The sequence below is a fragment of the Vespa mandarinia genome, chromosome 3, assembly GCF_050613455.1.
Source record: "Vespa mandarinia isolate Hongniang chromosome 3, ASM5061345v1, whole genome shotgun sequence".
Classification (NCBI taxonomy): Eukaryota; Metazoa; Arthropoda; class Insecta; order Hymenoptera; family Vespidae; genus Vespa; species Vespa mandarinia.
This window is the reverse complement of record NC_140812.1, coordinates 9496502-9513350: the sequence shown is the minus strand read 5'-3', so window position 1 is coordinate 9513350 and position 16849 is coordinate 9496502. Positions and strand designations below refer to the sequence as shown.

General features: G+C 27.0%; 2 protein-coding genes across 3 annotated transcripts; both read right to left on the bottom strand.

The window, feature by feature from the left end:
- Positions 1 to 1464: 1464 nt before the first annotated feature.
- On the bottom strand, positions 1465 to 3370 carry LOC118445063 (prostaglandin reductase 1). Its single transcript, XM_035873985.2, has 4 exons — positions 3153 to 3370; positions 2455 to 2749; positions 2098 to 2374; positions 1465 to 2020 (listed from the first exon to the last, which is right to left on the bottom strand). Exons 1-4 carry the CDS (start codon positions 3256 to 3258, stop codon positions 1676 to 1678), a joined length of 1023 nt encoding a protein of 340 aa, XP_035729878.2. The 5' UTR covers positions 3259 to 3370; the 3' UTR covers positions 1465 to 1675.
- Positions 3371 to 4592: 1222 nt separating this feature from the next.
- Positions 4593 to 15404, bottom strand: LOC118445022 (HEAT repeat-containing protein 5B). 2 transcript variants are annotated; one of them, XM_085655737.1, is made up of 35 exons: positions 15128 to 15404; positions 14760 to 14934; positions 14455 to 14666; positions 14221 to 14368; positions 14024 to 14134; positions 13746 to 13929; positions 13501 to 13661; positions 13167 to 13416; positions 12939 to 13082; positions 12603 to 12853; positions 12383 to 12494; positions 12053 to 12305; positions 11866 to 11975; positions 11618 to 11781; positions 11391 to 11423; positions 10978 to 11052; positions 10618 to 10893; positions 10264 to 10545; positions 9956 to 10145; positions 9681 to 9850; positions 9281 to 9602; positions 8938 to 9204; positions 8675 to 8856; positions 8359 to 8604; positions 8046 to 8265; positions 7670 to 7969; positions 7427 to 7589; positions 7226 to 7341; positions 6865 to 7149; positions 6533 to 6769; positions 6281 to 6432; positions 5993 to 6206; positions 5897 to 5911; positions 5631 to 5776; positions 4593 to 5513 (listed from the first exon to the last, which is right to left on the bottom strand). In XM_085655737.1, exons 2-35 carry the CDS (start codon positions 14889 to 14891, stop codon positions 5337 to 5339), a joined length of 6300 nt encoding a protein of 2099 aa, XP_085511863.1. In that variant the 5' UTR covers positions 14892 to 14934; positions 15128 to 15404; the 3' UTR covers positions 4593 to 5336. The 2 variants fall into 2 exon arrangements, with proteins under 2 accessions (XP_085511863.1, XP_085511864.1); XM_085655738.1 differs by lacking the exon at positions 11391 to 11423.
- Positions 15405 to 16849: the final 1445 nt, after the last annotated feature.

The following is a 16849-nucleotide window of genomic DNA, read 5'->3' as shown; positions in this document are numbered from 1 at the left end:
ATGCTCGAGCCGAACTAGTTATTGAAACAGTTTTATTTTGGCTACCGGCGAGTCAACATCGAAATTCTGTTTCTTTTTTACACAGGTAAGTTTAATCAATGAATACTTCCAATAATTTTATAATTATTTAAACGATGTATAATGTACACGAAGTGTATAATAAATTAATATTTGAATAATATTACATTGGCTTAAATATTACATAGCTCGTAATACGCGTTAAATATAAAATAAATTTTAATCAATAATTTCAACAAAAATGGACTCCTTAGTGACTTTGATAATGATAATGATATTGAAATAATTTTCTTTTACATTCCAATGAATAAATATTGAAAATTAACGATCTCTTCTCCAGTTAACATTGGAATATGAATTCTCGATTAAATACCATGTCACACCTATACTATGGATTTTAAAATAGTTATCTCCAGCTCGGTGGATTTTCAAATGCAGCAACTTCTACAAAGCGAGTATTCGTATTAATGAGACCAAGGACTATCGAACGAATAGCTATATATTTCAATCCATTTTTCTAAATCTTTTTAATTAAATATATTAACATCTATTAACATTTTACATTATTAATAATGTTTCAACAGATAAACATAATAGATATAATAGAATTTTTAAATAATTCCTTAAAGAAATGTATTGAAAAATATTAATTTCTTTATTACTCTTACTGATTTTTATTTATTATTTATATTTATTCTTATTTACGTTTCTCAGATTAAATACTATATTATCTGTTGTATATGTATCTATATTCATTGTTATAATAATTTAACTAGAAAGAAAGAAATATTAAGTTTGTATTATTGACGAAGACTTATCAATTAAATTATTTTTAAAAAAGTATTATCTTGCATATAATTTTTATTGCATTTTTTATGTATTATTTTTACTGCATATTAAAACATTCTGTGATCGATTATTAGTTACGCTTGATAATAGGATTTTTATACACATTGATATAATGGACGCATAGTGAGAGAGACAGTGTTTCTTTGTTATTACATTTGTTGATATTTTGTCTACATCTGAAGTCACATATACTTTGAGCGAAAGATGATAAATGGTCTTGATATTAATTTTTTAATAAATTAATTGTTTATACTCATTTATATTATATCATATTATTGATATTAGAAGAAAACAGAAACATACGATTGTGAATTCTCATTGCTATTTTTAAACACGTAATTTTCTGTGAGTATAGAGTAATTCATACATTGAAAAAGCTAGTAGCAAATAATAAAGGATCGATTTATCACTTTTATTTATTATAACCAATTACTAAGGAATGATTGTTCAATAAATTTTCCTACATCTTTTTTATATTTTACAGATATATATATATATATGTTATAAGCTTTAGATCATTCATCTGTAGATTTTAAAAATATAATTATGTTAATTTTTTTTCATATGAAATAAATGAAAATAAATAAATAAATGAAATAATCTAATCAAATAATATAATTTTATTACATTTTTATTTAAAATCCAATATAGCAAAATAAAAAATGATAGTATTTAGAATTATAGAGAAATTAAGCACATACTTTTTTTATATGCATATTATTATTACATATGATTTAAAATATAGAAATACAAAGATCTTAATATATTTATATTTTTGCTTAATATATTTATATATTTATATATTGCTTTATACTTGTACAATAGCTTTACCAATATTTTGACCTTTCAACATTCCAGCAAATGCGTCGAACATATTTTCAAAACCTTTTGTAATTGTTTCTTTATAAGAAACAATTTTGCCCTCGCGAATCCATTGCAAATTTTTTTGTATTCCTTCTTGCCATTGTTCATTCCAACGTGTCACTACGAAACCTTCCATTTTTAATTGATTAAAAATCATGGCTGGTTGTAATAGTATACATTTAGGCAGAGAGGCATGATCCGAATTGTACGATGAAATACTACCACACACTGATATTCGACCATAGGGATTCATTTGATATATAACTATGCAAGAAATATCTCCTCCAACCTGTATAATTAAAAGATCAATTATATATATATGTATCAAATACAGATAAATTAAAAAAATGTTCTGTATCCACATACATTGTCAAAATACAAGTCAACACCCTTTGGTGCTGCTTTTTTTAATGCCACAGATACATCTTGTTTTTTGTAATTTATAGCACTATTGAAGCCTAACTCATCTACTAGCCATTTACATTTCTCATCCGAACCAGCAATCCCAATAACATTAAGACCAAAAACGTTTTTTGCTATTTGACCTACGTGAGATCCAACTGCACCAGCAGCTCCGCTTATAACAAGTGTTTCACCATGTTTTGGTGAACAGATTTCAACAAGACCAAAGTATGCTGTATTTCTACACACAATAAATATATAAATATTTGTTTGACAAAATATTGAACTATTTAAAAAATTTTAAGGAAATAATTTCAATACCCTGGCATTCCTAAGACTCCTAAACATAAAGAAGGAGATAAATCTCCTATTTCTGGTAATAAATATGGTTTTTGTGCAGTAAGTTCAAGTTCTGGGAGTAATTTTGGATTCACGATTGTATGAGTTCTCCATCCAAAATATCCAACTATTCTTTTACCAACTGGATAATCTGGATTCTTAGATTCAATTATTTTACCAACTTGAGAACCTATCATAGTAATGCCAAGTGGAAACTGTACTACATATGGTCTCATATATGGATCAACAGATAGGTATTCTGCTTGCACAAGAAATTCTGAAAATTTATGAAAATATAATGTTTTACATGAATTTTTAAAGAAATGATCAAACTTTTACAATTATTTTCTATATCTTTATGCTTTCATTTCTTCATATCATTTAGGAATTGACAGTTTATCTATATATATATATATGTGTGTAGATATGAAATATATATATATATATATATATATATATATATATATATATATATATATATATATTTCATTTCTACAAAACAATCAAGTAATACGAATCTCTAATCTCTTTATATTGGTATAATGAAAAATATTTTATATTTCCACTTGAAAGTTAAAACAGAAATAAAAGTTAATAAAAAGTATTCATTTTTGATAAATCATGATGAATCATATAATGTATCGTCTAATAGTTTAACAAAAAAAATTTATTTAACTAACCGCCATCTGTAATTGGTGCCAATTCTTCTTCCACTAATTTCAAATCTGATGGCTTAGGATCCCCTTCAAAATGTTTAACGACAACAAATTTTTTTGCTTTCACCATTTTAACAATATCTTTTGTAAATTATAGAGTTTACTAAGACCGTATTAAATAAAAATAATTACGTAATGCTCGCGAACCGGTTGAATGATAACTATCAACTAATGCTGAATGGTAGAAGTCAAGAGCTTTTATAAGACCTACATACTTTTGTGTGTGTAATATGTATACACAATATAAATAGTGGTTCATACACACGTGTTTATACTTTCAAATGAAAAAAAAAAAAAAACAATTCATTTCATGCATACAAAAATGGAGAAAGAAATATTTCTCTTAATTAACACATTTATACTTATCATTGATTTGATATTGGGAGTATATTAAATTGCGGATGACACATTTTCCTATTTTTCTTTTTTATTTTTATTTTATTCAGAGTGATACCAGTTATATATGACTATGTAATACAAGATTATAATTTTACAAAATAATATTTATATCGCGTCAACATATTTAAAGATTAATTATTAAAGAATTTATTGGAACTTTATTATAATGTAAAATCTACATATGTTATCGTCTTCTATCTGTATAATTTTTTAAATTATAATATAAAAAATAGTAGAACCTCTATCAATTATACAATTACTTTCAATATAATTCGCGCAACTATAAATATATTTTCAATAATAATTTCTCTTTCTCATTGTATTATTAATATTCTTAAGAGAATTTTTCGTTATTCATATTTTTTCTCATGCAATATCAAACAATATGTAGTTATTTCAAAATTATGAATATGAATAAATAATGTATATATAATGATTAGTAATATTTTGTTTACTATCAGTTGGCTTTTTCTACCCACTAATTGGCTGGGTAACTTTATACTATACTTGCAAATTTTCTTTATTTATATTTACTTAATATTATCCTCATACGCGTAGATACAAGTTAAACGCAATGTTTATTTCCATAGATACATCAACTATTATCCGTATTTAGGGCCACACGTTTAAAAGAAAAAATTACATAGCATTCCACAGACGTAGTTATTAAATTTTTACTCTGTCTTTTGTAAATGTTCAATATTGGTAAACATTTGTTATTTTCTAATGACAATCTATATACAATACAAGAGTATTGTTTGTTTCTATGTTCGTATACACATATATATTTTTTTTAATTTTTGTTGTTGTTATTTATATATAAATCCTGTCACACATAATTATACAATTTAATTGGATATTATTACAAAATTCATATTAATCATATTGTGATTTATATCTCATAGAAATTCTGAATAAATAAATATATCAAAAAATTAGTACATATAGTTATGATATTGGTCAATACTTTTTAAAATGCACTATTACATTATATTCTCATGTTCTTTTTTTCTTTTTCTTTTTTCTTTAATAAATGTATATTCTACTGTTTCTTTTTGTGCTTTTATCATGATTTTTTCACAACATACAACTATTTTTTATAAGTCTGTATAATAAAATAAAATTATAAACATAAAGATATCATGTTATACAATAAATTAATATTTACTCTCTGGAAGTATAATATAATATCTATATCTAATATATACAATTCGTTCCCAATATGGAATATTATTGAATTCATAAGAGAAGACTGGAAAAGTAATATAAGAATTAATTCTATTGATAGCATATGATAGCATAGTAAACTTTAAAAGCAATATATACTTGAAAATAAAATATTTTAATATATTAAATGAACAGAATATATACTATCCTATATATATTAATTTCTTTTTCCAATCGTCTCTTGTATAGTTCTCAAATTTCTATAAACTGATATTAATTTTATCTAAGTACAATCACACATGAGTCTAATAAGAACAAAATTACATTGAAATAATTTAATTATCAAAGACTTTCTAATAAACGAGACATCACTGTTTCATAGATGTTTCAAGGACAGCTATATGAGTTATATTTAATTTTTCTTGCTTGTCAATTGGTTGCCAGCTGCAAGAGTTAATTATATTATCACATTCGTTCTATACCATTGAGATAATGTGTTAAAAGATTAAAATTAATTTATGATCATTTAATTTTATGATCACCATTTATGCATTGTTATGTATCCTCTAAGTATTATTACAGCTAGTTGAAATTAGAGAAATCTGTTTTTAATTTTATGGAAGGTGCAGACATCTTGATTTGATGTTTTACAGGCTCTGCAGGTCTAGAGTGCCTTAGTGCTTGTTGATGATTGGATCTTACTGCATTTTCCAATTTAGTTTTTAATTCCGTCGATTGAGACATCAATGTTTTAAACTCCTATGATTGAAATTTCATTAATATAAAACAAAATGGCAAAAATAATTTTTTAAGAATTACATTCTCGTGTATATATTTCTTACATACACAATATCATTTATACAATATATAAAATACCTGTGGATACTTTGGTCCTATTTTATTCAGCCATTGAAAACTTTGCTGATGCAATGTTATTTGATATTTTGTAGCATTTTGGAGTTGATCACCTTCCAAGAGATAGTTGATTAAAATCGGAACAAGTAATGTTAACATTTGTATACCTAATAAGTAAGATATAGATTAGATCAAAAGATTAAATCAAGATGAAATTTTGACTAATTTATTATCTATCAATTTGGTGCGCAGTGTTTTGTATGTATGCAAAAGTTAATTTCACACACCTTGTAAGAGATCTCCTGAATGCAATGTAACATATATCTTATCAATATTTTATAATTTAATAAATAATATTAAATGAAATATTTGATAATACATACGATTAGATAATTCAGCCAACCCTATAAGAGCTTCTACTGTACTGATACATTCTAATGTGAAGGAAAGCTCTAATTCGCTTGTGATTTGTTTACTTTTATCATTATATAAATATTCCACTAGTCTAGGTGCCAACGAATGAATATAGGGAGTACTTATCATACGTTCAGGATGTAAGAATATTGTTCTCAAAGTCTGAACACACTTCAATTTAACCTGAAAAATATATACGATTTGAAAACTATTCAATTATGACTTCTTCTAAATATACTTATTTTTGTTTAACTCACTAGCATATTATCTGATTGAAAAGCATGCCTGAAGTGATTTATACAAGGAAATTGTAAATTTGGTGCACTTATAACATCTGGTAATGCATGTAGGACAAATACAGCAATACTTAACATCATAGCAACTTCATCCATCTTTGTTTCATCGTTACCTATCATATATATAAAAGTTTTCATATTATATAGTTATATTTTTTTTTAAATAATTAACGATTTCACTTGAACATATGTATATATACATGTATAGAATACCTGTTTTAGCGAGATCGATTACTTTTGCTAAAGCACTCTGTAATAGACCTGTCCATTGAGTTTGACTTCTATCATCTTTTGCATATTTGTTAATAGTAAGACTTTTAACGCAATGTAATGCTGCATGAACAGGTGTTTCTGAACTGTTTTTTCCAAAATCATTATCAACTCGTACAGCTGTTTCTCTTATTACACCTGTCGCTAAGTATAATAAAGTTGGTAAAATTGCTATAGCACCTAAAAAAGAAGTAATATCAATCAATATATTTGTAAAATATATCTATGTTTATATGTATATATTATATTTTATAATAATGGAATAGGGGTTGTACCTTGTGGCGAGCAAAGTACTGGTAATGATTCCATAACATTTAAAGCAGAAGCAATAAGTTTTCCACTTTCTTCTGTAGGTATATAACCTTTCTGAGATAAAATGGCCGTTGCACTACCTGGATTAGGATTTAATGCTGGTATCTGACGCACCAGTAAGCACAAACATACTTCCAACAAGGCAAATACTAATGATTTCCCTGGTATAAGTTCTCCTGTTTCTCCTCCTTCACCTAATAAGTCTAATTCTATCGTTTCGTTATTTTCTTCATGTATTGGTGATAATTCTATTAACCAAATTTGTGATATAAATAATTTGTATTAATAATAATTTTATATATATATATATATATATATATTTACCTTTTAGTTTCTCTTTCTTTTTTTCTATCAGATCTTCTTGAGCTGCTTTCATTACTTGTTTTAAAACTTCCATTGTTATCATTTGAATTACATAATTTCCTCTTGTTAAAAGTAATCTTAAAAAGAAAGAAAAAAAATTAAAAATGAACATACAAAATATCTATTAAATATTGAATTAATTAATTACATATATGTACATACCTATGTAGAACATTACACAATTCAATAGATAATGATCTGTCTGTAATTAAAATTTTACGAGCCCATACAGAATCAAGCAAGGTATACAAGGCATTCAAACATGTTTCTATATTTTGTGTAGACTCAGAAGACCGTGGACTACATAAGGCTTCCATACATATTCCTACGATATGAAAATAAATGATTTATATTTATGTACAATATTATTTCTAAAAGCGTTTTTATATATTTAAAAACACTTACCAAAAAGTAAGTGGAAACGTTCAATATTTGTATCAATCTTAGTTGAAATATTATTATTATTATTATTATTATTATTATTATTATTATTATTATTATTATTGTTGTTTATGCTATTACTGGAAACATTTGAAGTTTTTGTTTCATCGTTTGTATTTGATATTCCAAATCCTCTAGCATTAAGCCACAGAGCAGCAGCATGAAGTATAGGGGCCCATGATTCTGCATAATGAGGACGAGCAGATTCCATTGTATCTGTCGTATAAAATGCTCCACCGTCATGTGGTAATTGACTGGAGAATTCTATGATAATATGTTATATTATTATTCGATAATTTACTGAGACTGTTAATAAATCATAAAAAATTATTTATATTACCTGGTGGTAATGAAAGTAAAGCATGATCTCTCAAAGCAGCTAACCAATACTGGCTCAAACTTAAAAGCTCAGGTTGTACTAAACTTAACAAACTTTCATTTTGAAATTCGAATTCACCAAATTCTTCCCCAGTACTATCGTCAGCTCGATTTATATTAGTGATTGATGTATTATGACTATTTAATGCTGTACCATCCTTAATCATAGCAACTACATATACCTGTAAAAAATTGAAAAATATATGTTATTTATAAAGATTTAAATATGTACTTTTTTATATATCTTATAAATCGTTTAATAACTATGTTAATACCTCTGCCCATGCTTTTAAAATTGCCAGACGTTCAAGAGTGGACAGACTTTCATTGTAAAGTTGTGGACGTGTATGACCTTCCCTCAATTTTTCTAATGAAGAGACAAGCAACTGATGTACTCTTCTCAAATCATTTAAATCCCTAGCAACACCACTTCCAATCCAAGCACTGCAAGCTTCGCAAGCAGCAGCCGTAACATGAGATGCCGTTTCTGTAGAAAATGCTGGTCTCAATGCAGCACCTACCTATAAAAATAAATATATATTATACTGATTATAAGTAAATAAATTTTATATATAATAAAATTTTAATTACTTGTGCTTGAAATTGTTCAAGTAAAAGATGTCCAGGAAATTCTGGTTCAGGAACTTTAGCAAATTTATCAATAATTTCTTCCAATGTTTTGAGACCTTCAAGACGTAAAGGGTCACAATCACTAGTCGCAGCCATAAATGCCATTCGCACCAAGTCAGAGAGATGCAACACTAAGAAATCACCTGAAATTTGAAAAAAGATGTTTTTTAAAAAGAAAAGAAAAATATAATTTTAATAACATAATTATGTTCTATCAAATGTACCTTTCCCTTTAGACAATTGCATTTCTTTAGCTAATGCAAGATCGAAATGAGCTTGCTTATTATTTACACAAGCAGCTACTATGCGTCTTACACATTGAGCAGCAAAAACTCTTGTTGGCCATCTAGGAGTTATGGTTGGTCGTTGCTTCGTAGATTCATCAGCATGAAATTCTGCTTGATCATCATCTCCTTCTACATCAGCATTTTCATTATCTGCCGTACTATCTTCAATATTTGCAATATTTCCTTCTTCAGTCGTACTTGATTCTTAATGATAAATATTTTCTTATTAAACAATTTGTAATTCATGCAAATAAGCTATATATTATTAACAGTTAACTACCTGATGCAATTGTCAATACATCCTTACAAAGTGATAGCCATTGAGACAAATTATCAGCAGCTAATATTTGTAGCATACTCATTAACGTATCATGTATATCTTTAATTAATTTGCTATCTGTTTCTGTGTCCAGCATACTAAATAAAACACCTGGAAGACCCGTTTCTGTTATAACAAGCCCTTCTACTACATTAGTACCTCTGCTTTCATTTGCCAGTGTCATTGCATGTTCACAAACTTCTTTTGCTTCGCGTTGAACAAGTTGACGAAGACAAGATATTGCTGCTTTACGCAAAAGTAAGTGATTGCTTGATAAAGTTCGCTACGAAAAAATATTTAATTATATAAAAGTAAAAATACTATAGTATATAATTTTTTATGATTATTTAAAATAACTTACACATAGCGTAGGGACAAGAGAAGACAAATTGACGTGTCTTGGTGCAAATAAATGTAACTGTTGAAGACATCCTGTAGCTTCAGCTTGTACAAGTGGATCTTGATGATCTTGCATAATAGCACAAGCGCATAAAAACGATGATCGAGCCATGCAGATCGTTGTAGTATTTCCTGGAAAAATAATTATTTTATATAAAAAATATATTCTGATATATATATATATATATATATATATATTAATACTTGTAAAATTTAATATCAAGCGATACAATTAACCTTGTAATTCTGGTCCTATTGTTGTAATAAGAGCAGACAATACTTTTCCTATACATTGATGTACATCAATATAAGATTGAGGAACATTAAGAAGAAGAGTCAATGCCAAAGACAATGTAGGTTCAACGTAACCTCGGAACATTGGTCCACCTGAATCTGCTATAAGTGCAAGAGCATGCAATGCCCATACCTAATCAGAGATCATTAATTCTATCTTAAAACTTATAATAATATTGAACATAAAAATATTTAGTTATGTTAAAAATAAGTGTATATATATGTATAATGAATATAATAAGCTGTCTTACTTGCACTACAGGAGATGAATTATCTTGTGCAAGAGCAAGTAATATGCTAACACTAGTATTAAGATGTTGACTGGAACCCATTCCTCCAACATATTTATGAAGACAACCTAATGCCAAGGAATGTCCTGTCCTACTAGCAACATCACGAGCAGACTTTAATCGATCAAAACTGGTTTGTGCTAATTCTGCTGTGAATTTAGGATCTGATATAACCTGTGCCATTCTTCCAACAGCTTCTCCTGCAGCCCATCGCAAGATAGAGTTACTGCTTACAAGTGTACTCTATAATATACAAACAATATATTATAATGAGTACTTAGAATTAAATAAAATATTTAAGTTGTAAAACTTTACAATAATAAGATTAGTCGCTGATTTTTTAACATCTTCTTGTCCAAAACCAGTCTTTGCTTCATTGAGTCCTTTTAAACCACTTAATACAGCCGTAAAAACATTCATTTGTATTGCTTCCTGTCTACCAGATTTTGTATGCTTTATACATTCACTGAAATGATCTAGCATTTGTAATCTATGTTTATTTGCTACTCGAGGAAAGATTTGTCCAAAGAGAGAAATAGAAAGATCAATAACTGCTACTCCCAAAGGCAAAGGTCCAGGGACTATTTCATCCTGTAGGAAATGTATAATGTATAAATATTTTAGCCATATTACTCATTTATTATATAAATATTGCTAATAGTTTTATTTACTCACATGAGGAACTGGACGATATAAACAACAAGAATTATGTTCTAGTGCTCCAGACCCAGCTGCACTATTAGGTTGCAACTAAAATACCAGAAAAAGATTAGTAATGTAAAATCCTTAAATTATAATATAAAGAATTTCATATATAACTATTTTCAAAACAGAAAGGAAGATATAAAGAAATAATAAATTAATGATATCTAAGACATGTGAATATTAAACATTAAAACAAATAATCATTAAATAAAATGCAATAAAGAAATAAATTATGACTTATATTAAACGCTTTAGTATTTTAATATTAATAAAAAAAAGTTTGATAAAAGTAACAACAAAGTTATAAAACAGATAAAGATTTATAGAGATAAAATCCAGATGTAATAATCATAAAGATACATCTTGCAGGATATATTACTCACATGATCCAAATCTGCCCTTCTGTTTGATTCCAACTGGACACAAATCATAGTAATATTTAGTTAACTTGAAAATATTTCTCTTATTGATACTTCAAACCATAAATGAATATAATCTATTTATAGTATATTAAAATTACTTATATTTAATATTGTATTGTATATATTTGAAATGAAAAGATTCATAAAAATTATAAGTAATTTTTAAAAGTTCAACATATTGCACTTACTTGATCTTCAATCATACGATGATCTGTTTCTTGTAGCCACGTACCAAGAATGACAGAATCATTAGCATGACAAACAGTACGTAATAAAGATGTTGTTGTATTTCCAGGATTTTCAGTCAGTGTAAATTCTGATACTAACATTCTTAAAAGATGAGTATAAGAACCTGTATAATACATTTAATGAATTAATATGTTTTTATGGATGTTTATATACATATTTTTAAGTAAAATTAATATTGTATATTTACCTTCAAAAGTTTGAGGTGGTAATAATAATAAAGTTTCATATAAACGTAAACGGACCATAGCAGCAGGAGCCTTTAATTGTTGGCCATAATTTTTTAGCACTGTAGATAAGCTGTGAACAATATTTATATTGAAAGAAAAAAAAAATCTAGATTGACAATAATAAGAGTAGGATATTGAGATATTTACTTTGTTAACATTGCAAGTGCTGATTCAATAGGCGTTAAGAGTCGTCTTGTAATATCGTCGTTCAAAAGTTCTGAACAATGTAATAAAAAGCTATGCATAGCAGACAAAGCACCTGCTCGACCTTCTAATGTCACTTGCCAAGTAAATGCATCACCACGTGCTTTTTCACTTTCTAATTCTTTATTTGAACGTGGAAAAGAGTTCCTCCATAAGAGTAACATTCTTGGTAGTAAACCTTTAACCACTGCTGTACCTGTTAAATAAGAAAAAATATATTAGCCATGTCTCTTAGAAAATTATTTATAACCTTCATTGATATTGATTTTCTACCTAGTGTCATTATAGCTCCGATCAAAAGCCAACCAGCATGAGTTCTATTTAACGATAAACGGCTATTTTGACTTGCACTTCTTAAGAGTTCTTCAGCAGTATTGAATATTATCTAAAATATGTTATATGTTTTAATAAAAATATAAATTTACTTTTTAATTTATAATTTCATCATATAAATAATATATTGCGTGTCATTATATGCTTTGGACTTATTTACTTTTCCCTTTGTATGTGGTACACCAAGTGGTGAAAAACGAACGCTTCCTAAAACAGCAGCAAGCGCACTACTGTAACCAGCGATGGCCTCGGGTGAACTTCGCATATTTTCAATACCATCTACGCATCGATCAATTAAAGGTGTTATTTGACTGGGGACGGCAACACAAATGCAACGTAAGCACCAAGAGGCTGCAAGTCTTGCTGCTTGACATGGATGTATTAGAACAGCCATGATCGTATCCGTTAAACCTATATATATATATAAATATATAATAATTTTTTTTTTATTAATTACACATCTACAATATCAACAATTTCAAGTACATATACGTACTCAAAGATTGATCAGATAGTAAGTTGGATGCTGTTGTACCCAATCCTAATATTAAATTTCCCATTTCTTGAAGTGCACATACTAATAAATGTTGACTGAATAATGTTTCTTGATTGCAGTCTTTAGCATTTTCCGGACTAAAATCTGTGAAAAGTGTTTATTAATTATCGGATCTGTATTTATTCAAAGCAGTAATTGATAAGATATTTATAATAGTCAACATTATACCAATTGAATTCATTTGCTTTAATATTATATGTGCTATTTCTTTGCAAGCAGCAGCTTGAGCTCCTTCACTGAGTAATTTTCCTATAGTACCATGTAATATGAAGTTAACACATTTTCTCGAATATACTGCATCAACATGTGAATTAGCTGCTTTTGGATTAGTTACAAGATCTAATACATGTGCTACCAATACACCGATATTTCGTTCTAACCATGTACCTCCTAACATTTGAACAAACACAACATATGCCTGTGAATACATATATAATCGATTATTAATACAAAATCGTTTTATGTATATTAAAAATATTATATAAATTGTTTGTTGACTTACATGAGTTACACCCACTCGAACTTCTCTATTTATACTGGAAGTACCTTTGATTATTTCACCAGTACCTTTTAAAAAGCCAACTCCACCTCTCAAAAAGCCTGACATTAGAATATTTAGCACTTCTTCTAAAGATATTTGTTTACCACCTTTATTTTGTGCAACTGAAACATCATAAAAATATATAAGATTAAATTTATACTTTGTTGGGATGTTATAACAGTTTAATTGTTTATACAAGTTATTACCTGCTGGATTTTTTCCTTTAGGAGTTGGAATTTGTGTCATTGCCACCAATGAACCTAATAATTTAGCAACAGCACATCTTACTTCGTAATTTGAACCTTCAAATGCTCGGAAACACAATGTTGCTACACTTTCTATCTCTGTTGTATAAAGGAACAGTGCATGATTTAACATTTCTAATAAGCACTGGAAAATAATAAAAATTTTTTAAATAAGAAAATGATTTTTAAGTGCAATGTATAAATGAAAATAATAAAATAGTATTATGGTGAAAATATACCTTTGCTGCAGCACATCTAACAGCCATTACTCTATCAGTCAAATAATGTCTGGAAACTTTATATATTTCTTTGTGAACATTTGTAATCGCAGATCCCATACCAGCACATACCTGAAGAGTAATAAAATGTTATAATTTAGCATTGAATACAATTTAATTTAATCTAATATAATTTTATTTTATTTCTTTTTATTTACTTTTTCCAAAGTATGCATTATTTCTATTCGCATTTGTGACTCCGCAGAACGTAAAGATTTTATCAGAATTTGTACAGTTTCCTCATAAGATCTTCCCATCATTCTCCCTAATTTTTCATACATACATCCAACGCAACATATTGCAGCTCTAAAAAACAATAATTTAATAATTAATTGATAATTAATCCATAAAAAGATTTTACAAAAAAATAAATGTTAGCTTATTATACTTACAATTTTGTCGGTAAGAAACTTGGAGAGTCATCTTTATTTTTGAGAATATCATTACATTTATTAACGGTATCAAATAGAAGGAACGTATCACCAACACTAAACAATGTTGCAAGACATCTTGCAATAAGACGACGTGTGGGAGGTCCAGGTGCGCCTTGCATGTGTTTAGTTAATTGTTCTACTAATTTTTGTTGGCATCCTTTTATGTCGCTCTTCAAATTTTATATATTAAAAATACAATATCATTAAAAAATATATAGTTATAATTAAATATATATTTAAAATTAAAAATGATTAATTATTACCTTCTGTGCAGCAACTAAAACCTTATCCAAAAAACGTAACCATTCAAATATAAAAACTGGTCTTTTAGCTTCAGGAATCTGATCAAGGGCATCCTCATTGAGGGTCAGACTATGACTCAACTCCATCATCATTTCTATGTGTTTATATTAATTTTAATCTTTACCCACTACTTTCCTATATTATTAACATAAATTATATTTTTATAGTATTTTCATTAATGATCTGTATTATTTAATTAAGACTAATAGATTCATAATTATTTATACATACATATATATATATATATATATATATATATATATAAAATTATTTTTTAAATGTAATTATTTAATGACAATCATGAAATATAAAATACACGATAACATACCAGAATAAATTCGAATGAGGGTTTAATCAGTTTGTTGGATTTAACATTGCTTTTGTGCTTAATCTTCACTTGTAAGTGTCGCTTCGTTTCATATACGTATAAGATATTATACATATATGATATGTATAAAATATTATACAAAAACGATTAAACATATATAATGGAAAAAAATTAAATTTGTAGTATGATTAAATATTATTTTTGTTATTAAATTTTATCATTATTGGCTTAATTTCGAACGATTTACTATGAATTATAAAAACAACAACCAACTTCCTCTTAATGACAAATACTGAAATAGTCAGAATAAATCAGGAACCTCAAAGTATCAATGTAGAAGACTGCCTACGATTTTAGTTCTACGTCTTCGAAGTCAGATGTCGTAGCGATATATTTTTATGGTATCTTTATTTAAATTTATATTGCTAGTACACAATTCTTAATTTAAAAAACAAAAATTTCAAAATAATTTGAAAAGCGATATTTAAACAATTGAATTTATTAATTAATTAAACGTATCTGTGGATTTCTACGCTTTGAAACTGTTTCTAATCCTAATTGAGAAGAATAACGTATGAACTTCCTTTTAACAAAACGATGGATGTATTTGATATTAATACAAGTTTAATAAAACAAAGTATATAAGTAGACATACCTCTACTTTCACAAAAAAAAATACGAACAGTCTAAGCAAAAGACTTAAAAGTTCCCGCGTTATTAGAATTCATCAGCACGAAAATTACTGAAACGAGATTGGTTGAATGAAGTCGTACGCTGATTGATTACTGGCGTCATGTGATACTGTTGCAGCCACAATATAAATATTCAAATTAAATTCAAATGCATGATGCATTTTATTTAATACTGTTATATGAAAATAATTTAAAGAATTCACGGCTTTTTCTTTTTTTAAATGTATAAATTTCATTCTTAAGGTGAATCACATCTTATTGTGAAAAAGAAAAACAATCAAAGAAACAGCCGCGAATTTTTGAAATTATATGTCATTTGACAATTATTATGAAATAAAAAGCAAACAAAATGATTTGTAATAAAAATTTTTAATTGTCTTTTTTTATTAAATACATAATTCGATTTGTTAAAAAAATTATTCGACTTGTTTACAAATTGTTATTTTAAATATCGCTGCGCTGTTATATTTGTTTTCGTGTAACCATTAAGTTAACATGTAAAATATTTTTAATCATAACATTATCGAAGCATGTCAAATTTATAGTTAAAAAAAAAAAAAAAAAAAAAAGAAATAAAGAAAAAAAATTGATTTTGTTTTCATAATAAAAATAATATTTTATGTCATTTGGAAAAATATAAAGAATTTGCAGTATATATTTTGTTTGTAATTAATTTGATTGTTTTAGGAATACGAATATATTATACAACAAACTCGCACAACTAATCGAAGTTCATACGTTCAAAAGAGATTATTTTTCAAGAATTATAATAGAGTTATCGATTCAACGAATCAAGAGTAAGTTATATAAACGAAACAAGAAAACATCAATGAAGATAAAGATCAATTGATAAGAATAATGATGTACATTGAACCTGTTAAGTCTACTAATATCCATCCTGATGAATTTTTTCCATTAGAATATTAAATTGCTTTGAAGAATATGTAAAAATGTTTGATGACTTTTCAAAACAATTCATCATAAGAACTGTTCATAGGATAATTAATTAACTCTATTCAAGTATTTGGTA